The 26,576-nt window shown below is 39.5% G+C and overlaps 2 protein-coding genes across 5 annotated transcripts in view; one reads left to right on the top strand and one right to left on the bottom strand.

Moving 5' to 3' along the window:
* Positions 1-12,875, top strand: part of LOC107972647 (uncharacterized) — a 70,783-nt gene extending 57,908 nt beyond the window's left edge. The window contains exon 6 of the mRNA XM_054676491.2: positions 11,127-12,875. The gene's annotated coding sequence lies outside the window, so the exon portion shown is untranslated. The remainder of the gene's footprint in view (positions 1-11,126) is intronic.
* Positions 1-26,576, bottom strand: part of MID2 (midline 2) — a 108,223-nt gene that overhangs the window by 24,139 nt on the left and 57,508 nt on the right. For all 4 annotated transcript variants that reach the window (XM_016942892.4, XM_054676879.1, XM_016942890.3 and 1 more), the window contains exons 4-5: positions 3,443-3,550; positions 1,851-1,999 (exon numbers count right to left, since the gene is read on the bottom strand). In XM_016942892.4, the coding sequence (XP_016798381.1) occupies positions 1,851-1,999; positions 3,443-3,550 (257 nt within the window). The remainder of the gene's footprint in view (positions 1-1,850; positions 2,000-3,442; positions 3,551-26,576) is intronic.

Below are 26,576 nucleotides of genomic sequence, written 5' to 3'. Positions count from 1 at the left end.
AGGCAGAAGTTAATGGATGTGGACCTAAGTGTGTTCAGAAGTTTGATATGAGAAGTTGAATTCGCTATTTCACACTTACTGTTCTTTGTAAAATAAGAGGGCATTTACTGAGCATAAGCAGAAAAGTGGCAGAGTTGGAATTCTGAGATAAGTACAAAAGATTTGAGATAGCCATTATGATGACAAGTTAAAAAGAAAGCTGACCAAAGCAATGCAGAAGGATTTCAGGTTAGCACTGAAGGCCCAGGTGAGGTTTAGAAGCTATACATTTGTGATGCAGTAGTACCAACCTCTTTGGTTATGTGATTTTCTCCAGTAGGTTGCTGCAACTCAAATATAGGAATGGAAAAAGTGGGACTGATTCAGGGTTAGGACTTTATCAGGTTGGTATGTTAAAAGGACAATGGGGCAAGGGGATTGAGAATATTGAAAAGAGAGTATCTGAAGTGAGAAATCACAGATCCTAAATAGGCTAAAGAAAGAAGCGAAGACAGGAAATAGCTGGTAGGTCGGAAGAAAGTATAGGAGTCAGGCCTTAGCAGTCTCAACAAAGTTGAAGTATACACGTATTTGAAGAAAAAAAGAATTGTTGGCCGAGGGCAGTGGCTCACGCCTGTAATCCCAACAGTTTGGGAGGCTGAGGCGGGCATATTACTTGAGGCCAGGAATTTGAAACCAGCCTGGCCAAAATGGCGAAACCCCATCTCTACTAAAAATACAAAAATTAGCCAGGCATGGTGGTGCATGCCTATAATCCCAGCTACTTGGGAGGCTAAGTCAGGAGAATCCTTTGAACCTGGGAGGCAGAGGATGCAGTGAGCCAAGATCACACCACTGTACTCCAGCCTGGGCAACAGAGTGAGACTCTGTCTCAAACAAAACAAAACAAAAATAAGAAAAAAGAGTTGTTAAGTAGAGGTTATAGTTAAAAACTGGCGTGTTTTAAGTTATGATTTCAGTGCAATTCTGAGTGATGGTGAAGTTCATTCAGCATGTGGTCCATGAAAATGGGTGGATGAGATGGAGCTCTGAGGTGAGAGTCACTGTTGGAGGGGATGTTAAAGAAGCTAGATGGCTAAAGCATTAGATGAGTCAGCCATGTGGTTGTTGCTGAAGTCACCCAAAATGATGGCAGAGGCAATGGGAGGAACACTGTGAGCCTGGAGCCAAGGTCTTCAATGAATGAGAAGGAGATATATGGAGGTCAAATCTGGCCTTATGAGCCTCTGCAGCCCCTTGAAGTCTTGGTGACTATACTGAACAATGTTTCACTTTAGACCCTGGTTTTTTTGCCAGTGGTCTATGGATGGGCTTCTAAGGATCTGCAAGTCCTCTGAAATAGTATAGAAAATTATCTGTGTATATTTATTAAATGCATTGTTTTTCCTCTGGAAGAAGGTTCATGACTCTCATCTAATTTAGAAAGGGGTGAGTGATTAAATAAAGGCCTAAAAATTACTGCCATAAAGGATTTATGTGCAGAATAACTAAATGAAAGCAATAGAAACTGCATGCAGACTGAGAAGAGCACACACCTATCAATATAGCTAAAAGTTTCTCTACCCTTATACCAACACCATCATAGAAAACTCATGCGCTGAGTGAGCAGCAAGGAGCTATGGCAATAGCTACGGCTGGTACTTGACTGTGCCTTAAAAGAGCTGATAGGCTGCAGAGACAGAGACAAGGGTCCAGAAATCCAAAGGGTAATTTACCACTGAGGCTCAATAGCTACTTAACTGGTAAAATCTTCAGGTGGCAGCTGTTAGATACATGCCTGAACTTTAAGTGACTTTAAATTGGCCTCTTTTCACAAGAGCAGGCATTTCCAAAGAATATAAGGAACTGACCTCTCAGCAATATTTTTTGCAGACTGTAGAAACCGTGCCTGGTCATTTTCTTTCAGGATATGCTCAGCTTGGTTGATGAGGACTGTTGACCGTTCAAGACACTGGCGGCAATTAGCAACCTGCTGTGCCAACTTTCTCAGTTTCATAACCTTTAAGGAATTAGTAAAAGAAAAAAATAAGATAAAACATGCAGTGCTTAATTAAAAACAATAAAAAACAACATGAAGGAGGCATGCTGCAGTGATTCTAAAAATAAGGTTTATTAATATTCCATGGTCCCTGTACTAACCACTCACCTTCTCACCCTACCCACTGTGTCTCTTGTGCCAACCCCTCCTTCTCTTATCTACTGCTTGCATACTTAGGCTGCAACACAGTCATATACTCTCGGTTATCTACCTCCTCTGTGTATTAGTAAGCGCTTTACCTTTGTCTCTGTGATTAGTAACACTAATTTTTCTGGTTATAAATCAATGCATGCCCATTATAGAAAATTCAGAAAATAAAAAGTATAAAAGAAACACTACCACCCAGAGATTATAATTGTTTACATTTTTGTTTGTTTACATTTTGTTGTCAATATATTTTTCACATATATGTTTACTAAAAAGCACCATATTTTTCTTTATGAGTATCTACAGTTCTTTGTACATATTTCTCTAAGTGTCTTTATGCATACCTGTGTGTTCACAAATCTGTATTCTTGGAAACTTTAGTTTCCTGGATAAGCTATAACCACTCAGCATGGCACAAATTATTAGTGATCACTCTAGCCTCTCAAAACATCTCACATTATACACACAGCATGAACTTATAACCACTAACACTGACGAGCAAGCCAACAAGCCTAAAACCATATAGCTGTATGGAGGCTCACACTTGACGCTTATGATCATGATTCTTCAGTTCCCAGGCTAGAAACCTGAATGTCTTCACTGAGTCTTCCCTCTCTCTCATTTGTCTTTTATATTCAAAAGTTCAATGTTTCCTATCATTTCCTTTCTAGCAATGCCTGTTGTGTTCTTCCCTCCCATTTGTGCTGCCACTACTCTGGTTTAGGTCTTTATCAATTCTTACAAAGCATCATTCCATAAGTCTCATAACTTGCTACCCTGACTTTGGTATCATCCCATTCTGATCTACCGTGCATACCTCTGCCATATCAATCCGTCTTTCTCCCTTCCTAAGAAACGAGAATGGCTGCCCAACACTTTTCAGATTAAGCCCAGAGTCCTCATCCTGGAATTCATGGTCCATAATCCTGACTCACATTTCTACCATTACTTTTTTCCTTTTCATTGAGTTATAACATACAACAGTAAAGCACCCAAATCCTAAGTGTACAGCTCAATGAACTTTTGCCTACACATACACCCACGTAAACCAGGTCAAGATATAGAACGTTTCTAACACCCCAGAATGGCCATCATTTTTACTGGATTCAGAGCAGTAGGCCAAACATCACTTCTTTGCCTCTCCCCCTATAATCTCATTTCTTCTTGATTTCATGATCAAACCGGAATCCTCTGGATCAAACTTTGATATTTGTAAAGTCAACCCTTCCTTGGATTCACTGAAGTGCTGCGCTTTACCTTTGTCTCTTTGATTTTGACAGCAATCATTTGCTTCCTCTGCTGGATGATCTCTACCAACTCGTCACATTCTTCCATAAGTTTTGCCTCATGCATAGCAGTATTCACCTGCCAAGAAATTTCAGAGTATTACACAGTGATTGTTGCCTTTGTCCCCTGCTGGCTCTAAAAGGTTCGGACTGACAGCTAAGCATGCACAACTTCTTCCATACCTCCCTCATAAGATCCACTCCTAGAAGAAGGGTAGAGATGATGATATTAATGATGCAAGGGCATTGAAGCACCACAGTTAGGAAGCTCTCCAGGCCTCTGGTAGATCATGATGGTTAATGGAAGGCTGGGCAGAAGGACAGATGAGATGGGGGCATGTTATTCCCATTGAACAATTCCCTTTACTCCAGTACCCTTTCCTCCTGCTGTTCTTTTGGAAAGAGGGTAAGGAGATTTATGTATGTCAAGAAAAGAGTATCCTCCTCCACAGGCACAATATTAAGATAACATTACAACAATATATTGTGCTAACAAAAATGTTTTCAGTTTTCCTTGTTCCCTTCTAATTTTTCACATTAAATATATCATTAAACATATATTCATGTGTATATATTTTTCAGATAGTTGTCGTGTTTTAGTGGGTATTTCTCACCTTGGGCTGTCCAGTATCTGAATACCTTTCCTATTTTGGGATACTGGCTACATCAAAACATCTTTACTGCAAAGTCAGGGTTGGAAAAAAAAAACTACCATTCTGCATTTTCTTTCCATGGATTGATTTCTCCTTCTCCTCATCTCTATTATTATTGACACTAGATGGTACAGAGCCCCCAGGAGGGGCTAAAATGAGAGCAGGGGATTTTGGGGCTGCCCAAGTATAACAGGAAAGGAAGGAGAAAAGAACTAACATCTTTTTAGTACTTAACTTGCCAAGCACTTCATAGGTAAATTATTTCATGTAATTATCATAACAATTTTAAAATATAGGAACCATGTTTATTCCCATTTCACATACGGGGAAACTGAGGCGTAGAGAATTTTAGTGACTTGCTCAAAAATCACACAACTAGTAAGTGGTAAAACCAGAATTCAAACCGAGTTCTGTCAAGTGAAACCCCTGGGCTGGCTGGGTGGGCGGGCGAGGTTCAGTTCCATTTCAGCAGCACACAGAGCAGTCATACAGGGAAGCACAAGCATTCCAAGAGTCTATTCAAGGATCACTCGAGCAGAGCTCTAGAAGGCTGAGGAACAGACAATGGGTTACTTGAGAGCATCAAAACTCAAGGGGCTAGATGTGCTTCATTAGCAAGGTAGGGCTGCATTTCCAATTGCTATCCCTCTTCAGAGGGTTGCTCCATATTCTCCAACCCGAGCAAAATACCTGTCACTGGACCCTACTACCCCCTCTCTCATACTTGAAGCTCACTGATGGCTAATTTTCTGTTTCCTACTTAACTGAAATAAAATATGTCTGTTGCTGAGTGACAATCTTATGTTGCTTTTTTCCATTTTCTAGGGCAATGCCACAATTGGGGCTTCTGTTTACTCTGAATGGCACTCTAGCCATTCTACTTTTTTTTCTCAGACACCTCACCCTTTCCCTAAATTGGATCTACCTTTCCAAGGCAGATATCTCACCAGCTCACGAACTCCTTTATCTGAGACTAAGAGATTCATTTAGTTTTCTCTGGGTCCTTGCTTACAGTATCTAGAAACTTAGACAATTGCCATTTATAATTTCTTTTTTAGGTGGCTACTGGTGTAGTACACAATGATGTCGTACCTGGTTTCTTAAAATGTAATCCTCGGACTAGCCTTTACATAACACTATATGCCTGGCATTGCTCTAATTAGTTTACATATATTGGCTCTCTCAATCCTCAAAACAGTCCCGAGGTAGGTACCTTTATCTACATTTGACAGATGAGGAAAACTAAGCACAGAGAGATTAAGTGACTTGCTTAAGGTTACACAGTTAGTACGCAGCAGGGATGAGATTTGGGCTGAGAGAGTGCAATACTAGAGACTACACGTTTAACCTTACACATATGCTGCTCTCCAGTTGAGTGTAACAACACCCTTTTCTTCAATTTCTGAAAATCATCATCTCTTTCAAATCATCCATCTTTATTCTGTCATCCGTTTCTCATTAGTCACTTCAGACTCCTTGTTGTTCCCCTAGAATGCCATGCACTTTCATGTCCTGTGCCTTTGCCCGAGATTGTCATTTTACTTGGAAAGTCATTTCCCCATCTGTTTACTGAACACATTTCTACTTATCTTTTAAGGCCCTTTTCAAAGATCATCACTTCTATGATTTTTCTCACTTGCTTGGACACAAGCAATTGATCCCCTATTTATATTTTCACATACTCTATATATAGTTCAATTATACCATTTCCTATATTTTATCATATTAGTCTGTCTTCCTCACTCCATCATGAGTTCTGGAGGGCAAGAATTGTGTCTTATGTGACTATATCTATCTCCACTATCATGATGGGCACATAGTAGATGCTCCGTAATTATTTGTTGGATTGAATTAAATGTGAATAAAGGTATCTTTTACTCCTCATTAGACATGTCCACTTTGTTACTCAAGTTACCCTAAACTCAGTAAGTCTAAAAACAAACTTATCACCTTCTCTCCAGATCTGGCTTCCACCTCTGATTTTCCTATTTTTGTGTCAATGCTACTATCATTATTGCAGTTACTCAGGTTCAGTAAACTCTGACTGCTACTTCTCCTTTGTCCCCACATAAATTCACAGCAGTCCCAAAGTCCTTCCCTCCTTTCCTTTTTAATCATGCTAAATTTCCTCAGTGGCTGGTCCAAGTGCAGTAGATCGCAAATAGTTACAGGTTTCTTTGTTCCTTCTCCACTCCCACTGCTTCACTTGACTACCCTTATTCGTTAATATAGTGAGGATCTGAGCCAAGGAACCAATAGGTTGAAGCCCTTATCACCTATTGTGATAGGACTGTTGTTGCAAAAACCTCGTTAATTAATCTCCCTACCTCCAGAATATTTCCTTTGCCACCATCCTCATAATCTTTCCTCTACTCTGAAGCCAGGAAAAATCATGTCTTCATTACCAGACATCTTATCAAGCATCTTTTCTGTGCAAAGCATTATGCTAAGGCCCTGCCCTCAAAAAATTTGCAATCTGGATGGGGAAGAGCCATATACATATAAAAGAAACCAATCAAGGTAGCATAAATTAAATACTGAATGGGTGATGTAGACTATAATCTACTGAAATTAAAAGGAAAGATTACTTTTGGCGGGTAAGTGAAGGAAAGATGCATGGATGAAATGGAACTTGAATTAAATCTTCAAGATGGAATAAGACTTAGATTAAAAAGGTGTGAAGGAGAGAAATTTCAAGCCAAACAAATGAGACTGAACTTTATTTTTAGGCAATATGGTATCTTTAAGTAGTATTTTTGAGGGGAGGAAAGGTAAGGTGGTGCGAGAAGTACCACAGTGAACTTGTTTAAGAAGATGAACAGGGACTGATTTGATGGAGGGTAATAGTAAACCTGAGGACTATTTAGGAGGCTGTTGTGATGTGGACAGGGCATACCCAAGGAGAATATCAGAAATAGAAAGGAAATATCAAATATAAGAAGCACTCTTTTGCTTACATATCTTCAATTAGACAGCAAGCTCCTTGAGGGAAGATTTTACACTACTTTGTCTCTCCCATTATAACTGGTACAAAGCCTTACAACAAACATTTACTGACTGATTTAGCACAGTAAAAAAATCAAAATAAGAATGTCAAGCATTATAAAATATACTCCAGTGAGTGTATTTTGTAGAGAAAATATAAGGTGAAATGAGGGAGCTAGGGTGGGAATGTTTTTTGGACAGTCACATCAGGGGAGATAAAACCAGGCACAACTAATAGAATGAAAAGTTGGCTGAAGAGGCACAATTCCAAACTAAAGGTAAAGCAATGACATTAAAATCTTTTCATGTCAAGAAGCACCCCAGAAGAGCAGGGTCCTTAAGTGTTTTCTGAACAGGAAATACTTCAGGGAAAACCGGTCTTTGTGATGTGAATAAAACAACTCAAATTGCTTGGAAGACATTTGAAAGCCCCTGGTATTTTCTTTGTTTGAAGACATAATACATTGAGGTATTTCACTTGCTTATTAACGCTTAACTGAAAATAACTGGGTTACCTTAATAAGCATACTTGTCTGCTTGGTTGGTTTGTGGAAGACCCTAGCTCTTTATTTGACATTCACTCTTTGTATTAGGTTAGTGGTTTTGTCTAAATGGCTTTATGTCTGTGGAAAAAAAATCTATCCTCCTTGAAAATACCATTAGGTCAATCTTGGCAACCTACTTGTATAAATCCACCCACCCCAAAAAGACTTTTGGGAGGCAGTTTGTGATGTTTATGACTAAGAGTCTTAGCCTCAATCTTCCAAGTCCTAAACACTAGGCAACACAGGCTCCCTGGTAAGTCTCCAGGTCCTCTTCTCTGCTCTTTGCTCTTTTACTTTCTTCTTAAGGCAGCAAAAATTTGACTTGCATATTTCTTTCCAACTGCCCATCCTACCCTATTACCTCCCAGCCCAAAGATTGACTGTAGAGTAAGACCTAGTCTTCCCCAATTTCCACCTATTCTTAATACAAACACATAAGGCCCCTGATGGAAGGACTTTACCACTGTTCAATACTAGGAAATAAATAGGTGGGAGTTCACCAAAGCCATAAGTTGCAAAGATTTAAGAAACTGCAAAAAGTTATTTTGGCAATTGTTTCTCTTCTGTATTGAAATGTAAATGGACTAGACCTTTTTACCCTTAGCTTCTTTCAGAGAGCTTATTTGATAGTTAGGATTTGGGGGGGGGGGAGGGGGCAGGGGAGATATTCCATTGCTCATTCTATAGTTATTTTATTCCTGGGTTTAAAGTTCATCAGCCTTCCCTCCAACCCACTCCCACGATAACTTCCCCACTTCCACTTTCACCTCAGCTTAGTCACATCCATCAGTCCTATAGTGCATCATTGCACAGGAGTTCAGAAGGCACTGAGATTTCCTGTTCAGATGGAACAAGATATATGAAATAGTAGATGATCCCATATACCCAGACTCAAGTGAAATGCAATAATTATAATAATAATTATATGGCAAGGAATTCCTCACTGGATTCTCCGTCTCAGTGCTCTCCACTCTACACAGTAAATGCCAGCCTAGTTTATTCTCTGAAATCTTCTGCCCAAATAGATCTCCCTTTCACCAGAATATTGTGAAATTTTGGCATTAAAGTTCATTTGGGGAAGTTTTTATTTCAACAAACATTTATTGAGTGTCTCCCACATACCACAGTATATCCCACATGTATCCAGCATAGTGCTGGTTTTCCCTGAGTGGGATATAATGATGAAAATGACTCAGCTTCTGCCTTCAAGGCACTTACAGTCTAGTAGAGACTATGAGTGTGAATACAACTAATTATAATTTAAGGACCAGCAAAACAAGTAATATAATAGAATACAATTAAAGGTGTATGAGATCATAGGAAAGAGAAAATTTGGAAAAGGACAATCAGAGGATTAGATAAAGTTTCATATAGCTGAGCTGGTCTTCAAGGATGAGCAAGACTTGGGCAGGTAGAAATGGAGCTTAAGGGGAGACAAGTTTAGGCAGAGTGAATTACATGAATAGCATGAGCAAAAGCATAAGCAGAAAAATAGAAAATGTGCTTGGTTAAAGCAGATCAGCCTGACAGATTTGTAATGGAGGCAAATAAGGCTAGAAACAAGGGTTGGAGATATATTATGGAGAGCTGTGCTGTCATTTTGAGTCTCTGAAAGTACTTGGATAAAAATGTCAGGATCTTAGCATTATAGTAACACCTTAAGAATTGTTAATTGACATCTTAGTTGAGAGCAAGGTGAAGAGAGAAGGCAGACACAGTACATGAAGAACTGGGAGGGGGACACAACAAACTTCCCACTTCCCATTATTGCCCAGGACCACTCAGGTGATCACTATCCCACCTTCTCAGACTCCATAACAGAAAAAAGAGGCTGAGTTTGGCTTTGTTTAATAAGCAGTCACTTTCTGTGCAAAGGAGATGAGAAGGAAAAGTGAGAGGTAAATTGGACATCTGATGAATTATCAAGAAATTATTATGAACAGCCTTGTCACCTTACTGAGCTGCAAAGAATTCATTACTTTCTTAAAATGATGCATTTAAGAAAACACAATGTTTATGAACAGACATAGCATTTGCTGTGGCAGCATCAAAGCTAAAGTGTTAACCCAGATCACACTTTAAGGATCCTTCTCCCTTTCTCCTCCCACCCTCACACTCTCTCACACGCACACACATACACACACATCACTACCACTAGCACTAGCATCATGATCACCACCAGCACTATAGCCCTGTTATATCAGGAAGTTTCAAATGTACAAAAGGAAGAGGAAGAAGAGACAATCTTCTTTTTTGTTTTCTAAAGGTAAACACTGCAACATTTCAAAGATGGTCCTTCCAGCTTTACGTAAATATGACTAAATGAAGCAGGGATTTTAAAAAATTGGTTATACCTGTTTCTTTAGATTTGAGGGAGGGTGGTCACTTAAAGGAGCAAGAAATAAATGAAATTATTAATAGAATTTTTAGTCACCTGTACTGGAGTAACTACAGTTTAGCAAGCAAAAAAAATACTGAGACATAGTTAAGGAATCTACAGCTTCAGTGTGTAATTTTTTTGGCCAGGTTGGGGGTGAGGGATTAGGAGAGTAGAGGTAGCTGGGAGATTGGCTGTTAAAGTTAGAAAAGTAGTGTGGATGGGGAGGTGGCAGCCAAGCCATTTCTAGAAGTATAACTATCGTAGTGAATTGGGCTCAGGGACTCATGCTACGTGAGGCCTTCAGATAGACATTGACTGACAGAAAAGTTTTCTATCTGCTTGTGGGAGGAGTACATAAGAGTTAATACTTTTATAGTGCTAACCACATGTTAGGCACTATTCTAATTGCTTCATGTATTTTCACTTGTTTACTTTTCCCATTAACCCCATAAGGTAGGTACTATTATTACCATTCCCATTCTACAGAAGAAACCGAGAAAACATAGAGGTTATGTAACTTGCCCAAGGTCATATAACTAGTAAATATCAGAGCCAGGATTTGCACCCAGGCAGTCTGGCTCATGTCTATGGTTTTAACCACTGTGTGTGTGCGTGCGTGTGTGTGTGTGTGTGTGTGTGTGAGAGAGAGAGAGGCTGTGCTCACAAACATATACTTCTTTTTCCTTTAGAGTTGCCTCTCACGACAATCACAATCTCTAGAGTTAACCATTGCAAATATTTTGTGTATTTCCTTCCTGACTTTTGAAAAAAAAAGTACCTGTATAGAAATGCATAATACAACATATTTTAAAAGCATAGACAGTTCACACACATATATATACACGCATATATTTTGTATGTACTTTACCCTATGTCTAACTAATAAAAATAATGGAGACAGAGCGTGAGGACAATCTGCTTCATATACATGCCTTAGGAATGGCATTATGCCATGTGGCAATTCTGTGTTGATTTTGGAGTCCTTTCTCCTCAGGGAACAGACAACCAAACCTTTATAGCCTTAGGCTTAGTTACTGTCTCCCCCATATTCTCTTTGTAAGAAAAGTAACTGTTTATTTTTTATTTTTTTAGACGGAGTCTTGCTCTGTTGTCCAGGCTGGAGTGCAGTGGCGTGATCTCAGCTCAATTCAACCTCCACCTCCCAAGTTCAAGTGATTCTCCAGCCTCAGCCCCCAACCCCCCACAACCCCGCCGAGTAGCTGGGACTATAGGCATGCGCCACCATTCCCGGCTAATTTTTGTATTTTTAGTAGAGATGGGTTTCATCATGTTGGCCAGGCTGGTCTCGAACACCTGACCTCAAGCGATCCATCCACCTTCGGCCTCCTAAAGTGCTAGGATTACAGGTGTAAGCCACCAAGTAACTGTTTGGAACATGGAAGAAAAAGGTGGGAGATATAACCTATGTTTTTCATCTGGTATTTTATGTACATAGCTATAAAATTTTTTGTGAAATGAGGCAGAAACCTCCTTTCTATCTCGTCAGAACCATGTAATTAGATCTTAAAAAGACTGAAGAAATAATCGATTCCTACTCCATCACTTAAGAGACAGAAATATGGGGCCTAGAGAGGGGAGAGGCTTATCCAGCATCACATTGCTACTAAATGACAGGGCAAGGCTTGAGCCAGATCTTCTGAGTCCTATCCAGTGTTCTTTCCAATCTACTGCTTGTTTTGTAAAGCATGGCACTTGCTTATAAATCCCTCTGAAGAAATAAAACTCTCTAGCTCTCATCCTTGTGTATTTACCCTAGAAATATGAACATTTATGTCCACACAAAAACCTTACACGAATGGTCATAACAGCTTTGTTTCTATTAACAAAAAACTGGAAACAACTGAAATGCTCTTCACCGTGGGCACATATAAACAAATTGTAGAATATTCACATAGTAGAATACTACTTAGTAATAAAAAATAAAAAACTATTGATGTACACAACAAATTCAATGGCTCTCAGGGCCATTATGATGAGTGACATAGCAAATCACAGTATTTTACATACTATATGATTCCATTTACATAACATTCTAGAAATGAGAAAATTATAGTAATGATGAACATATCAGTGGTTGCTGGGGGACAGATGTGCCTATAAAGAAGTAGCACAAATGGGTTTTGGGGGGATGATAAAACAATAATGTCCTAATTACAGTGGTGATTACAAGAATCTATAAATGTGATAAGAGTAATAGAACTATCCACCCCCCCCCCCAAAAAGTTGAGTGCGTGCAAAAGCTGGTGAAAATCAAATGAGGTCTATAGTTTGCTCAATAGAATTATTGTACCAATGACAGTTTCCTAGTTCTGATAGTTGTGTGGTTATGTAAGATGTTAACATTGGAGAAGGTTAGTTAAATGTATGTGGGAACTCTCTGTATTATTTTAGCAACTTTTACGTAAGATTAAACTTATTTTTAAAAAGAAAAAAGAAAGAAAACTCTCTAGAAGTCCCATAATGTTTTAGGCAGGCCTGGTCAACCAACATTTCTGTAGTTTTCTGAAGTTCTAATACATCTTCAGGCCTTTGCTCAACTGGCGTTCTCTCTCTCTCTCTCTTTCACACACACACACACACACACACACTCACCCCACTCTGTAACCTAGTTTATTTTTATCCGTAATACTTATAATCCCTAATAAAAATATGTTTGTTTATTGTGTGTCTCCTCCCATTAGAATGTAAGCTCCTTAAGTTTAAGCACTTTTTGTTCACTGTATCCCTAACACCTAGAATAGTGCTTGTCACACAGTAAAGGCTCAGTAAATATTTGTTGAATGAATGAATGTGTGTAGGCCTTGAAATAAAGGTATTATGAAAAAAGGTATTGTATACTATGTTACATTTCTTTATTACATGAGACAAATTTCTCTTTCATTTTATTTTTGCACACTCAAAATAGTTTTATCTGTTGTGTCATTTAAATATTGTTTTCTGAATTATGAAAGATTTGGAGAGACGTTGGAATAACAACACCTCTAGGAGACCACATATTCTGAAATATTTCCTTTCCCTGTGTTAAAATAAATAAAAAGTTGCCTTTCCTAGGTGTTTTACTCACCTGGGCTTTACTCACCCTTATGATGCATAAAAGATTGTACTTACAACATCTGGCCACCAGATGGCAATGTTTATCCAAATATCCTTTCTCGGTACCTATTCGTGTACCAAGCCATGTGCTGGGTATAAAAAAAAAAAAAGGATAGGACACCATACTCGGCCTGAGAGCTTAGTCTGGTGGGGAGACAAATCGGTATATAGAAGTGCTATGATGAAAGTATGCACAGGTTACCCTGAAGACACAGAGGAGGAACACCTGAACCAGATGAGGGAGGCAGGGAGTGAGGCTTAGAGCATGGGTGATGGCTTCTTAAAGGAGGTGAAGGCTGAGCTGAGCAGTACCCCTACAGATGGAAAATCGAAGGAGTGTAAGTTCTGTGAAGACAGGTGCCACATCCACCATTATGTTGCCAGTGCCTGGCCCAATGCAGAAATGCGCTTAAATATTTTTGGAATGAATGAACAGCATATAAAGTACAGATGGCAAAAGGACATCATTAGATGTGCTAGTACTTTATATTATTTTCAACTTTCAGAATAACTCTTCAAAGTACATACTATCATCCTATTTTTTAGATGAATAAAATGAGGTTCAGTGTACGCAGCTTATAAAACAGAGCCAGACAGACTCAAGTCTATCACTTTTCTTTCCACTTACTGTCTCCCAGTGAGCATATTACTATTAATAAGTCAACTCATATTCTGCTTAAAAGGACTTGGAAAAGTGCTTCACAATATTGACATTCCTCCAAAAACAAGATAAAATATATCTACTTAATCGTTTCTTTTTAAAAGTTTTAAATTGACTTGTTTATTTTCATGTTAAAAATAGAATCAACTAAAAAGTTAACATAATGGTATATTCTCAAATCAGCTACCCAATTTCTTTAAGTAATAATGAGACATATACATGCCTTTTCAAGTCAGGTTAAAGAATCAAATAGACTGTTAACCTGAGATAGTAACAAAATAAAAACATTCTAGTAATATTTCAGCTAATAAGCAAAATTCATAGTTTCATAGTCTAGCAGTAAAAAGAAGCACTGACAAAGACCGTGTTTTTTACACGAAGTGAGAAGATCTGTGTAATACTACATTATAAGATCAAAAGGACATTAACTGTTTTACTGTTTTATAATGTTTATGGGAGATATTTCAATAATAGCACTGCTTTTCAGAAAGCCGTAAGAACATGAAAGATTATAGACAGACATCACTCTTACTATGGAGGATACACCCAATTCTTGAAGCAGTCAACACTCATTTATGTGGATACATTACAGGTCATTTCATATTACCATTGAACAAATTTTACTGTTATTATGTGCTAGGCATTTTAGTAAGCACTTAGCAATACACGAGATAGATAAGGCCTCTGCCATCATCTCGTGAATCTTATAATGAGCAGGGAAGCAGATACTGAGCAGTTACCTGTTTGAGGAGTGCTACAAAAGAGGTTTATCATGTAAAAAGGATAATCTTTGGGTGCTTATAAGATGGGGATTTAACCAACAGTTGTCAAGTGGGGAGCTTAGATGGTCAAGGAAGGCTTCCTAAGGATGTGATATTTTTAAGGAATGAATGAGAGTTAGCTAGAGGAAGGGGAGATTCACAGCAGAGAAGATGAAGACAGCAAAAAGGTCTGGGAGACCATGCTAGAGAGGTAGATAGGGGCCAGATCATAACGGGTTTTAAAGGCAGTGGGGGAACCATTAAAGGGTTTGTGGTAGGGAGTGACATGACAGGTTTTGCATTTTACAAGTTCATTTCCACAGCAATGTGGAAAATGGATAGGAGGGGAACAGGATGGGCCAGAGAGACCAGTTAGAAACTGCATTTTCCAAAATGATTGTGGCATGGCCATGGCTGCTACCTTCAGGAAGCTTCTAGTCCAACCAAGGAAACAGCCTGTAACCAAGAAATTCCTTCATGGAAGAGCAAGCAGTCTAATAGAGGTTTGCACAGGCTGTTCCACCCAAGTTCATGTGACTAGTGGGTGACAGAGCCAGCAGCAGAACCCAGGTTTCCTGATTTCTAGTCTAGGGCTTTTTCCAAGGCCATCCTTTTCACTGCCTTCACAACCAAGGAATTATGGAAAGGGAGAAGAACAAAGCAAGCCAGTGAATGTTTCCGCCTTCTTAAGTCTCAGATCAGATTGTGGGGAGCATTTAGCCACTCTCTGTACTCAAGTCTGACATAAGCACTCCTCCCAAGACATTTGTTTCTGAGGGATGGATTCACCATCCTGATACTCCCTGTATATATACAGAGCAAGGAATTTCTACTGGGAGGGCCAGGGAAATTTGAACTCTCATAGCTAAGGTCAAAAAGGGCATTGTTATGAGAAAGAGGTCATTCTTTCTGAGACAGGGAACTCTGGATGACAAAAGGGAAAAAGTCTGATTCCAGGCAGACAGAAAACAGTCTGATTCCAGCCCAACAGAAGAAGCAAGGGCCCAAGTGGAAGAGTGAAAATAGCTGAAGAAGAGCCTATGTTGCTTCTAAGCTGAGGGAGTAGAGAAATAGGAAGTACCAGGAAAGAGCCTGAAAGACAAGGACCAGAGGAATTCTGTTTGTAAGCATCAGAGGGAAGGGAAGCCTCAGAATAATAACCAACGCTGAACTCTGTGACTGGGCAACAAAGAGGTCTTGAGAACATATTTCCAGGGGTCTCAACTACCTTGTGAGTCAAGAAATAAACAAAGAGGTTTCTACGGGGAAAACCCCAAGGGGGTCAGAGGCCCTGATTAGGATGGGCTGGGTGCAGTGGTTCACGCCTGTAATCCCAGCACTTTGGGAGGCTAAGGCGGGCAGATCACTTGAGGTCTGTTTTAGGCTCAGCCTGACCAACATGGTGAAACCCTATCTTTATTAAAAATACAAAAAATAGCCAGGCATGGTGGCACATGCCTGTAATCTCAGCTGCTCGGGAGTCTGAGGCAGGAGAATCACTTGAACCTGAGAGGCGGAGGTTGCAATGAGCTGAGATTGCGCCACTGCATTCCAGCCTGGGTGACAAGGTGAGAATCTTTCTCAAAAAAAAAAAAAAAAAAAAGGTATAAAACAAACAGGAGGGTGGAGCCAAGATGGCCGAATAGGAACAGCTCCAGTCTACAGCTCCCAGCGTGTGTGACGCAGAAGACGGGTGATTTCTGCATTTCCAACTGAGGTACTGGGTTCATCTCACTGGGGAGTCTCAGAAAGAGGGTGCAGGACAGTGGGTGCAGCGCACCGAGCGTGAGCCGAAGCAGGGCGAGGCATCGCCTCACCCAGGAAGCTCAAGGGGTCAGGGAATTCCCTTTCCTAGTCAAAGAAACGGGTGAGAGACAGCACCTGGAAAACTGGGTCACTCCCACCCTAACACTGTGCTTTTCCAATGGTCTTAGCAAACGGCACACCAGATTATATCCTGCACCTGGCTCAGAGGGACCTAAGCCCACAGAGCCTCGCTAATTGCTAGCACAGCACTCTGAGATCAAACTGCAAGGTGGCAGCAAGGCTGGGGGAGGGGCGCCCACCATTGCCGAGGCTTGAGTAGGTAAACAAAGCAGCTGGGAAGCTTGAACTGGGTGGAGCCCACCGCAGCTCAAGGAAGCCTGCCTGCCTCTGTAGACTCCATCTCTGGGGGCAGGGCATAGCCAAACAAAAGGCAGCAGAAAACTCTGCAGACTTAAATGTCCCTGTCTGACAGCTTTGAAGAGAGGAGTGGTTCTCCCAGCACACAGCTGGAGATCTGAGAACAGACAGACTGCCTCTTCAAGTGGATCCCTGATCCCCGAGTAGCCTAACTGGGAGGCACCCCCCAGTAGGGGCAGACTGATACCTCACAAGGCCGGGTACTCCTCTGAGACAAAACTTCCAGAGGAACAATCAGGCAGCAACATTTGTGATTCACCAATATCCACTGTTCTGCAGCCTCTGCTGCTGATACCCAGGCAAACAGGGTCTGGAGTGGACCTCCCACAAACTCCAACAGGCCTGCAGCTAAGGGTCCTCACTGTAAGAAGGAAAACTAATAAACAGAAAGGAAATCCACACCAAAACCCCATCTGTACGTCACCATCATCAAAGACAAAAGGAAGATAAAACCACAAAGATAGGGAAAAAACAGAGCAGAAAAACTGGAAACTCTAAAAATCAGAGCACCTCTCCTCCTCCAAAGGAACGCAGCTCCTCACCAGCAACAGAACAAAGCTGGATGGAGAAAGAATTTGATGAGTTGAGAGAAGAACGCTTCAGACGATCAAACTACTCCGAGCTAAAGGAGGAAGTTCGAATCCAAGGCAAAGAAGTTAAAAACCTTGAAAAAAAATTAGATGAATGGCTAACTAGAATAACCAATGCAGAGAAGTCCTTAAAGGACCTGATGGAGCTGAAAACCATGGCACAAGAACTACGTGATGAATGCACAAGCCTCAGTAGCTGATTCGATCAACTGGAAGAAAGGGTGTCAGTGATGGAAGATGAAATGAATGAAATGAAGTGAGAAGAGAAGTTTAGAGAAAAAAGAAAAAAAGAAATGAACGAAGCCTCCAAAAAATATGGGACTATGTGAAAAGACCAAATCTACGTCTGATTGGTGTACCTGAAAGTGACGGGGAGAATGGAACCAAGTTGGAAAACACTTTGCAGGATATTATCCAGGAGAAATTCCCCAATCTAGCAAGGCAGGCCAACATTCAGATTCAGGAAATACAGAGAACGCCACAAAGATACCCTCAAGAAGAGCAACTCCAAGACACATAATTGTCAGATTCACCAAAGTTGAGATGAAGGAAAAAATGTAAAGGGCAGCCAGAGAGAAAGGCCGGGTTACCCACAAAGGGAAGCCCATCAGACTAACAGCGGATCTCTCGGCAGAAACTCTACAAGCCAGAAGAGAGTGGGGGCCAATATTCAACATTCTTAAAGAAAATAATTTTCAACCCAGAATTTCATATCCAGCCAAACTAAGCTTCATAAGTGAAGGAGAAATAAAAGCCTTTACAGATGAGCAAATGCTGAGAGATTGTGTCACCACCAGGCCTGCCCTAAAAGAGCTCCTGAAGGAAGCACTAAACATGGAAAGGAATAACCGGTACCAGCCACTGCAAAATCATGCCAAATTGTAAAGATCATTGAGGCTAGGAAGAAACTGCATCAACTAACGAGCAAAATAACCAGCTAACATCATAATGACAGGATCAAATTCACACATAACAATATTAACCTTAAATGTAAATGGGCTAAATGCTCCAATTAAAAGACACAGACTGGCAAATTGGATAAAGAGTCAAGACCCATCAGTGTGCAGTATTCAGGAAACCCATCTCAAGTGCAGAGACACACATAGGCTCAAAATAAAGGGATGGAGGAAGATCTCCCAAGCAAATGGAAAACAAAAAAAGGCAGGGGCTGCAATCCTAGCCTCTGATAAAACAGACTTTAAACCAACAAAGATCAAAAGAGACAAACAAGGCCATTACATAATGGTAAAGGGATCAATTCAACAAGAAGAGCTAACTATCCTAAACATATATGCACCCAATACAGGAGCACCCAGATTCATAAAGCAAGTCCTTAGAGGCCTACAAAGAGACTTAGACTCCCACACATTAATAATGGGAGACTTTAACACCCCCGCATTGTCAACATTAGACAAATCAACGGGCAGAAAGTTAACAAGGATATCCAGGAATTGAACTCAGCTCTGCACCAAGCAGACCTAATAGACATTTACAGAACTCTCCACCCCAAATCAACAGAATATACATTCTTTTCAGCACCACACCACACCTATTCCAAAATTGACCACAGTAAAGCACTCCTCAGCAAATGTAAAAGAACAGAAATTATAACAAACTGTCTCTCAGACCACAGTGCAATCTAACTAGAACTCAGGATTAAGAAACTCACTCAAAACCGCTCAACTACATGGAAACTGAACAACCTGCTCCTGAATGACTACTGGGTACGTAACAAAAGGAAAGCAGAAATAAACATGTTCTTTGAAACCAATGGGAACAAAGACACAACATACCAGAACCTCTGGGACACATTCAAAGCAGTGTGTAGAGGGAAGTTTATAGCACTAAATGCCCACAAGAGAAAGCAGGAAAGATCTGAAATTGACACCCTAACATCACAATTAAGAGAACTAGAGAAGCAAGAGCAAACACATTCAAAAGCTAGCAGAAGGCAAGAAATAACTAAGATCAGAGCAGAACTGAAGGAAATAGAGACACAAAAAACCCTTCAAAAAATCAATGAATCCAGGAGCTGGTTTTTTGAAAAGATCAGCAAAATTGATAGACCACTAGCAAAACTAATAAAGAAGAAAAGAGAGAAGAATCAAATAGATGCAATAAAAAATGATAAAGGAGATATCACCACCGATCCCACAGAAATACAGACTACCATCAGAGAGTACTATAAACACCTCTACGCAAATAAACTAGAAAATCTAGAAGAAATGGATAAATTCCTCAACACATACACTCTCCCAAGACTAAACCAGGAAGAAGTTGAATCTCTGAATAGACCAATAACAGGCTCTGAAATTGAGGCAATAATTAATAGCTTACAAACCAAAAAAAGTCCAGGATCGGATGGATTCACAGCCGAATTCTACCAGAGGTACAAGGAGGAGCTGGTACCATTCCTTCTGAAACTATTCCAATCAATAGAAAAAGAGGGAATCCTCCCTAACTCATTTTATGAGGCCAGCATCATCCTGATACCAAAGCCTGGTAGAGACACAACAAAAAAAAGAGAATTTTAGACCAATATCCCTGATGAACATCAATGCAAAAATCCTCAATAAAATACTGGCAAACCGAATCCAACAGCACATCAAAAACCTTATCCACCATGATCAAGTGGGCTTCATCCCTGGGATGCAAGGCTGGTTCAACATACACAAATCAATAAACATAATCCAGCATATAAACAGAATCAAAGACAAAAACCACATGATTATCTCAATAGATACAGAAAAGACCTTTGACAAAATTCAACAACCCTTCATGCTAAAAACTCTCAAGAAATTAGGTATTGATTGGACGTATCTCAAAATAATAAGAGCTATTTATGAAAAACCCACAGCCAATATCATACTGAATGGGCAAAAACTGGAAGCATTCCCTTTGAAAACTGGCACAAGACAGGGATGCCCTCTCTCACCACTCCTATTCAACATAGTGTTGGAAGTTCTGGCCAGGGCAATTAGGCAGGAGAAGGAAATAAAGGGTATTCAATTAGGAAAAGAGGAAGTCAAATTGTCCCTGTTTGCAGATGACATGATTGTATATTTAGAAAACCCCATCGTCTCAGCCCAAAATCTCCTTAGGCTGATAAGCAACTTCAGCAAAGTCTCAGGATACAAAATCAATGTGCAAAAATCACAAGCATTCTTATACACCAATAACAGACAAACAGAAAGTCAAATCATGAGTGAACTCCCATTCACAATTGCTTCAAAGAGAATAAAATACCTAGGAATCCAACTTACAAGGGATGTCAAGGACCTCTTCAAGGAGAACTACAAAACACTGCTCAATGAAATAAAAGAGGATACAAACAAATGGAAGAACATTCCATGCTCATGGGTAGGAAGAATCAATATCGTAAAAATGGCCATACTGCCCAAGGTAATTTATAGATTCAATGCCATCCCCATCAAGCTACCAATGACCTTCTTCACAGAATTGGAAAAAACTACTTGAAACTTCATATGAAACCAAAAATGAGCCTGCACTGCCAAGACAATCCTAAGCCAAAAGAATAAAGCTGGAAGCATCACGCTACCTGACGTCAAACTATACTACAAGGCTACAGTAACCAAAACAGCATGGTACTGGTACCAAAACAGAGATATAGATCAATGGAACAGAACAGAGCCCTCAGAAATAATGCCGCATATCTACAACTATCTGATCTTTGACAAAGCTGACAAAAACAAGCAATGGGGAAAGGATTCCCTATTTAATAAATGGTGCTGGGAAAACTGGCTAGCCATAGGTAGAAAGCTGAAACTGGATCCCTTCCTTATACCTTATACAAAAATTAATTCAAGATGGATTAAAGACTTAAATGTTAGACCTAAAAGCATAAAACTCCTAGAAGAAAACCTAGGCAATACCATTCAGGACATAGGCATGGGCAAGGACTTCATGTCTAAAACACCAAAAGCAATGGCAACAAAAGCCAAAATTGACGAATGGGATCTAATTAAACTAAAGAGCTTCTGCACAGCAAAAGAAACTACCATCAGAGTGAACAGGCAACCTACAGAATGGGAGAAAATTTTTCCAATCTACTCATCTGACAAAGGGCTAATATCCAGAATCTACAATGAACTCAAACAAATTTACAAGAAAAAAACAAACAACCCCATCAAAAAGTGGGCAAAGGATATGAACAGACACTTCTCAAAAGAAGACATTTATGCAGCCAAAAGACACATGAAAAAATGCTCATCATCACTGGCCATCAGAGAAATGCAAATCAAAACCACAATGAGACACCATCTCACCCCAGTTAGAATGGTGATCATTAAAAAGTCAGGAAACAACAGGTGCCGGAGAGGATGTGGAGAAATAGGAACACTTTTACACTGTTGGTGGGACTGTAAACTAGTTCAACCATTGTGGAAGTCAGTGTTGCGATTCCTCAGGGATCTAGAACTAGAAATACCATTTGACCCAGCCATCCCATTACTGGGTATATACCCAAAGGATTACAAAACATGCTGCTATAAAGACACGAGCACACGTATGTTTATTGTGGCACTATTCACAATAGCAAAGACTTGGAACTAACCCAAATGTCCATCAATAATAGACTGGATGAAAAAAATGTGGCACATATACACCATGGAATACTATGTAGCCATAAAAAATGATGAGTTCATGTCCTTTTTAGGGACATGGATGAAGCTGGAAACCATCATTCTCAGCAAACTATCGCAAGGACAAAAAACCAAACACCGCATGTTCTCACTCATAGGTGGGAACTGAACAGTGAGAACACATGGACACAGGAAGGGAAACATCACACACCGGGGCCTGTTGTGGGGTGGGGGGAGGGGAGAAGGATAACATTAGGAGATATACCTAATGTAAATGACGAGTTAATGGGTGCAGCACACCAACACGGCACATGTATACATATGTAACAAACCTGCACGTTGTGCACATGTACCCTAAAACTTAAAAGTATAATAAAATAAATAAATAAATAAATAAGAGATTCTCCTGGAAAAAAAAAAAAAACAAAAACGGGAAGGGATCTCAACCTGCTGGGAAATTCCAAAAATCTGGCCATCTTAATACATTGTTACTGCTAGTAAAAGAAATAATTAGTTATGGTTGTATAGTTATTACAGCTGTGTAGTTGTTATGGCTTGGCCTAGAAAGTGCTTTCAGATATATTTGATCTCTATATTTGATCTTCACAACAACCTGATTAGATAGGGTAGACACTACTGTCTGCATTTTATGGATGAGGAAACTGAGATCTAGAGAGGTAAAGTAAATTATCAAAGTCATATAAGCTAGCAAATGACAGAGTTACAACCAAACTGGGCATCCTAACTCCAAGGCCAAGACTTCTGCCATGTTCCATTCTAATCTGCCCTGTTTTTGTTTTTTGTTTTTTTTTTTTGGTCTCTTTGTAGCTAAAATTTATTTTTATTTTTATTTTTGAGGAAAACCACCTTTCCCTTTTTTTGAGGATTTTCCTGTGCTAAGTTTCCATTTCTACTCAGGCAGCAGAGTAGAGTGGAAAAAAGTCTGGATTGTAAGCCAAGCTGGCCTGAATCTGCATTCCTGCTTTGACACTTGAAAGCCAAGTGACTTCATGACAAGTCACTTAACATCTCTGAGCTATCTTTCTGACTGGTAAAATAGAAACAATGTTACCTACCTCACAAGTGGTTATGAGAATCAAATGAGATAAGAGACAAAGGTCTTAGCACACTACCTGGAACATAGTAGGAATTAAATAAATATTGATTTCCATGCCTACTCCTCTCCAACTCCAAGTTGCTACGCTGGTCTGGTACCTCTTTCCCAAAAAGTACTTCTTTCCCAAAAAGCTGAAATTCAGGTTTTGATTTATGTCTCTACTTACTCAGCTATAGGATAGCTGGCATTTCAACTCTTGAGAGTTTATCATTTACAACTGATAAACTCCAGGATATTTTCTTGGTTATTTGCGGTAGATTTGGAACTTATAACTTGTGTATATGTATGTAGATAAAAATGTTTCTAAATAATTTAAAGACTTAAGTTTTTACTCAGAAATGACTACCATTCTGTAAAATGTGGATAGATCATTCTTCTTAATCTAATCTAGAACCTAAAAGGCTAAGTCGTCCTTATTTGGATAGTGAGCTAACTTATTCAGCTACTTTGGTCTGAATATATTGTAGCAATTCAGGTCTATGATCTCTTACTGAGTTCAGATCTCACATCCTCAGCACCAGATTCCAAATATATTTTCTAATAAAGAATGCATCTCCTTAGCAGCCACTTTCCCATAGACTATGTTCAAACAATAATATGGCTTAGCTCTTACACCTGGATCTTTCCCTGTCATCACATTCTCCTCACTGAGGAGCTTCAAACAATGTAATGAAAAGGAAGATAAATTGGGCATGGGAGAAAACTAGGCTAGTCCTGAGAATGGGGATATAGGACTTTGATAAAAATGGATTTGGTATAAAAATAAGCTATGCCATAGATTGTGTGAAAAGAGGGCAAGGAAAACTTAAAAATGATAGCTTTATGCATTTTGGCTTTTTAAAAAACTGGTTGCAGTGAAAATATGTTACTATTGCAATTTTAAATATTTTTATTGTGAAACTGAGCATATTTAAAACTAGAGAATATGATGAAGCCCCGTGTGTCCATCCCCCAGCTTCAAAAGCCACCAACATTTTTCTATACTTGTTTGATCTATTCCCTCCTTTTTCTGCTGAGGCATTTTTTTAAATTATACTTTAAGTTCTGGGGTACATGTGCAGAACATGCAGTTTTGTTACATAGGTATACACGTGCCATGGTGGTTTGCTGTACCCATCAACCCGTCACCTACATTAGGCATTTCTCCTCATGCTAACCCTTCCCTAGCCCCCCACTCCCCGACAGGCCCCAGTGTGTAATGTTCCCCTCCCTGTTTCCATGTGTTCTCATTGTTCAATTCCCACTTATGAGTGAGAACATGCAGTGTTTGGTTTTCTCTTCTTGTGATAGCTTGCTGAGAATGATGGTTTCCAGCTTCATCCATGTCCCTGCAAACGACAGGAACTCATACTTTTTTATGGCTGCATAGTATTCCACGGTGTATATGTGCCACGTTTTCTTTATCCAGTCTATCATTGATGGACATTTGGGTTGGTTCTAAGTCTTTATTATTGTGAATAGTGCCACAGTAAACATATGTGTGCATGTGTCTTTATAGTAGAATGATTTATAATACTTTGGGATTGCTGGGTAATGGGATTGCTAGGACAAATTGTATTTCTAGTTCCAGATCCTTGAAGAATCGCCACACTGTCTTCCACAATGGTTGAACTAGTTTACAGTCCCACCAACAGTGTAAAAGTGTTCCTATTTCTCCACAACCTCTCCAGCACCTGTTGGTTCCTGACTTTTTAATGATCGCCATTCTAACTGGTGTGAGATGGTATCTCATTGTGGTTTTGATTTGCATTTCTCTGATGGCCAGTGATGATGAGCATTTTTTCATGTGTCTTTTGGCTGCATAAATGTCTTCTTTTGAGAAGTGTCTGTTCATATCCTTTGCCCACTTTTTGATGGGGTTGTTTGTTTTTTTCTTGTAAATTTGAGTTCACTGTAGATTCTGGATACTAGCCCTTTGTCAGATGAGTAGATTGCAAAAATTTTCTCCCATTCTGTAGGTTGCCTGTTCACCCTGATGGTAATTTCTTTTGCTGTGCAGAAGCTCTTTAGTTTAATTAGATCCCATTTGTCAATTTTGGCTTTTGTTGCCATTGCTTTTGGTGTTTTAGACATGAAGTCCTTGTCCATGCCTATGTCCTGAATGGTATTGCCTAGGTTTTCTTCTAGGGTTTTTATGCTTTTAGGTCTGACATTTAAGTCTTTAATCCGTCTTGAATTAATTTTTGTATAAGGTATAAGGAAGGGATCCAGTTTCAGCTTTCTACATATGGCTAGCCAGTTTCCCAGCACCATTTGTTAAATAGGGAATCCTTTCCCCATTTCTTGTTTTTGTCAGGTTTGTCAAAGATCAGATGATTGTAGATGTGTGGTGTTATTTCTGAGGCCTCTGTTCTGTTCCATTGGTCTATATATCTGCTTTGGTACCAGTACCATGCTGCTTTGGTTACTGTCTGCTGAGGCATTTTAAAGCAAATCCAAAACGTTATGTTATTTCACCCCTAATGCTTCAGTTTGTTTCTCAGAAACAAAAGTATATCTTATTGCATAATCATAGTGAATAAAATAATTCCTTAATATCATTCATCTAATGCTTGTTCTATACTTAAATTGTCCTGATTACATAAAAAAGTGTACTTTTACAGTTGATTTGTTTGAATCAGGTACTTTATGAAGAGGAATTTAATACTGGTTTTTCAAATACCATGTATATTTCTAATGAATAATTAATGAGTGCTGTTTCCTAGTGAAGAAATAGAAGACCTCATTGGTACTATACACCCCATCCATGCTTAAAATTCTACTTTCAGGAACATATGTCCTTTATGAAAAGGCAGATCCCTGTACAGTGGTTTCTGTTCATTCATATGTCATTGTGAATTTCAGTATCTCAGAAAACAAGTTTTGAAGGACATACCAGAGAGAAGAAAAGGTCATCACTGGGCAGAACAAAGAGAGTGAGAAATCTAGAGGATGCAGGGATGGCAGAAATTGTGGAGGGAACTACTTAAGTCGAACATGGGGACATTTAACTGCTTAATCAAAACTGCTTCTGATTTCTGTGACCTCTTTCTGTATTGAAGCAACCCAAATCTCAAAAGTTCAACAGTCTTATTTGTAACAGGGGTACTATGCCCACTGGATGACATCCACCAATTTTGTCAGACCTAACCCTAACCCAATGGGAGCTCCTGCTCTCTACTACTGCCCAGCATCCAACAATCTTTCTCTGAGAGATGACCAAAAAGGCTAAATGTAGGTGACTGAATTTAGTAGCACTCTAACAGCATGGTAAAGGAAAATCTGCCCCCTTGTACATTTCTGGTGGGAGTATAAATTGCCTTGGCAAATAGAGACTGTTGACAATATGTGTCAATACATTGAAACGTGGCTTTACTTTAAACTGTCAATTCCACTTCTAGGAAATAAATATCCTTAAAAATAGAAAGGGATAAGATAGAAAAAAGATACAATTTTGAAATCGCCTTTGCAAAACTTATAACAGTGAGAAAACAATGTCAGTGATGGAAATTGGATCTAGCCTTTGGCCTTCAAG

This window comes from Pan troglodytes, chromosome X (genome assembly GCF_028858775.2).
Source record: "Pan troglodytes isolate AG18354 chromosome X, NHGRI_mPanTro3-v2.0_pri, whole genome shotgun sequence".
NCBI lineage: Eukaryota > Metazoa > Chordata > Mammalia > Primates > Hominidae > Pan > Pan troglodytes.
Note: the sequence above shows the minus strand (reverse complement) of the source record. Positions and strands in the feature narration are given on the sequence as shown.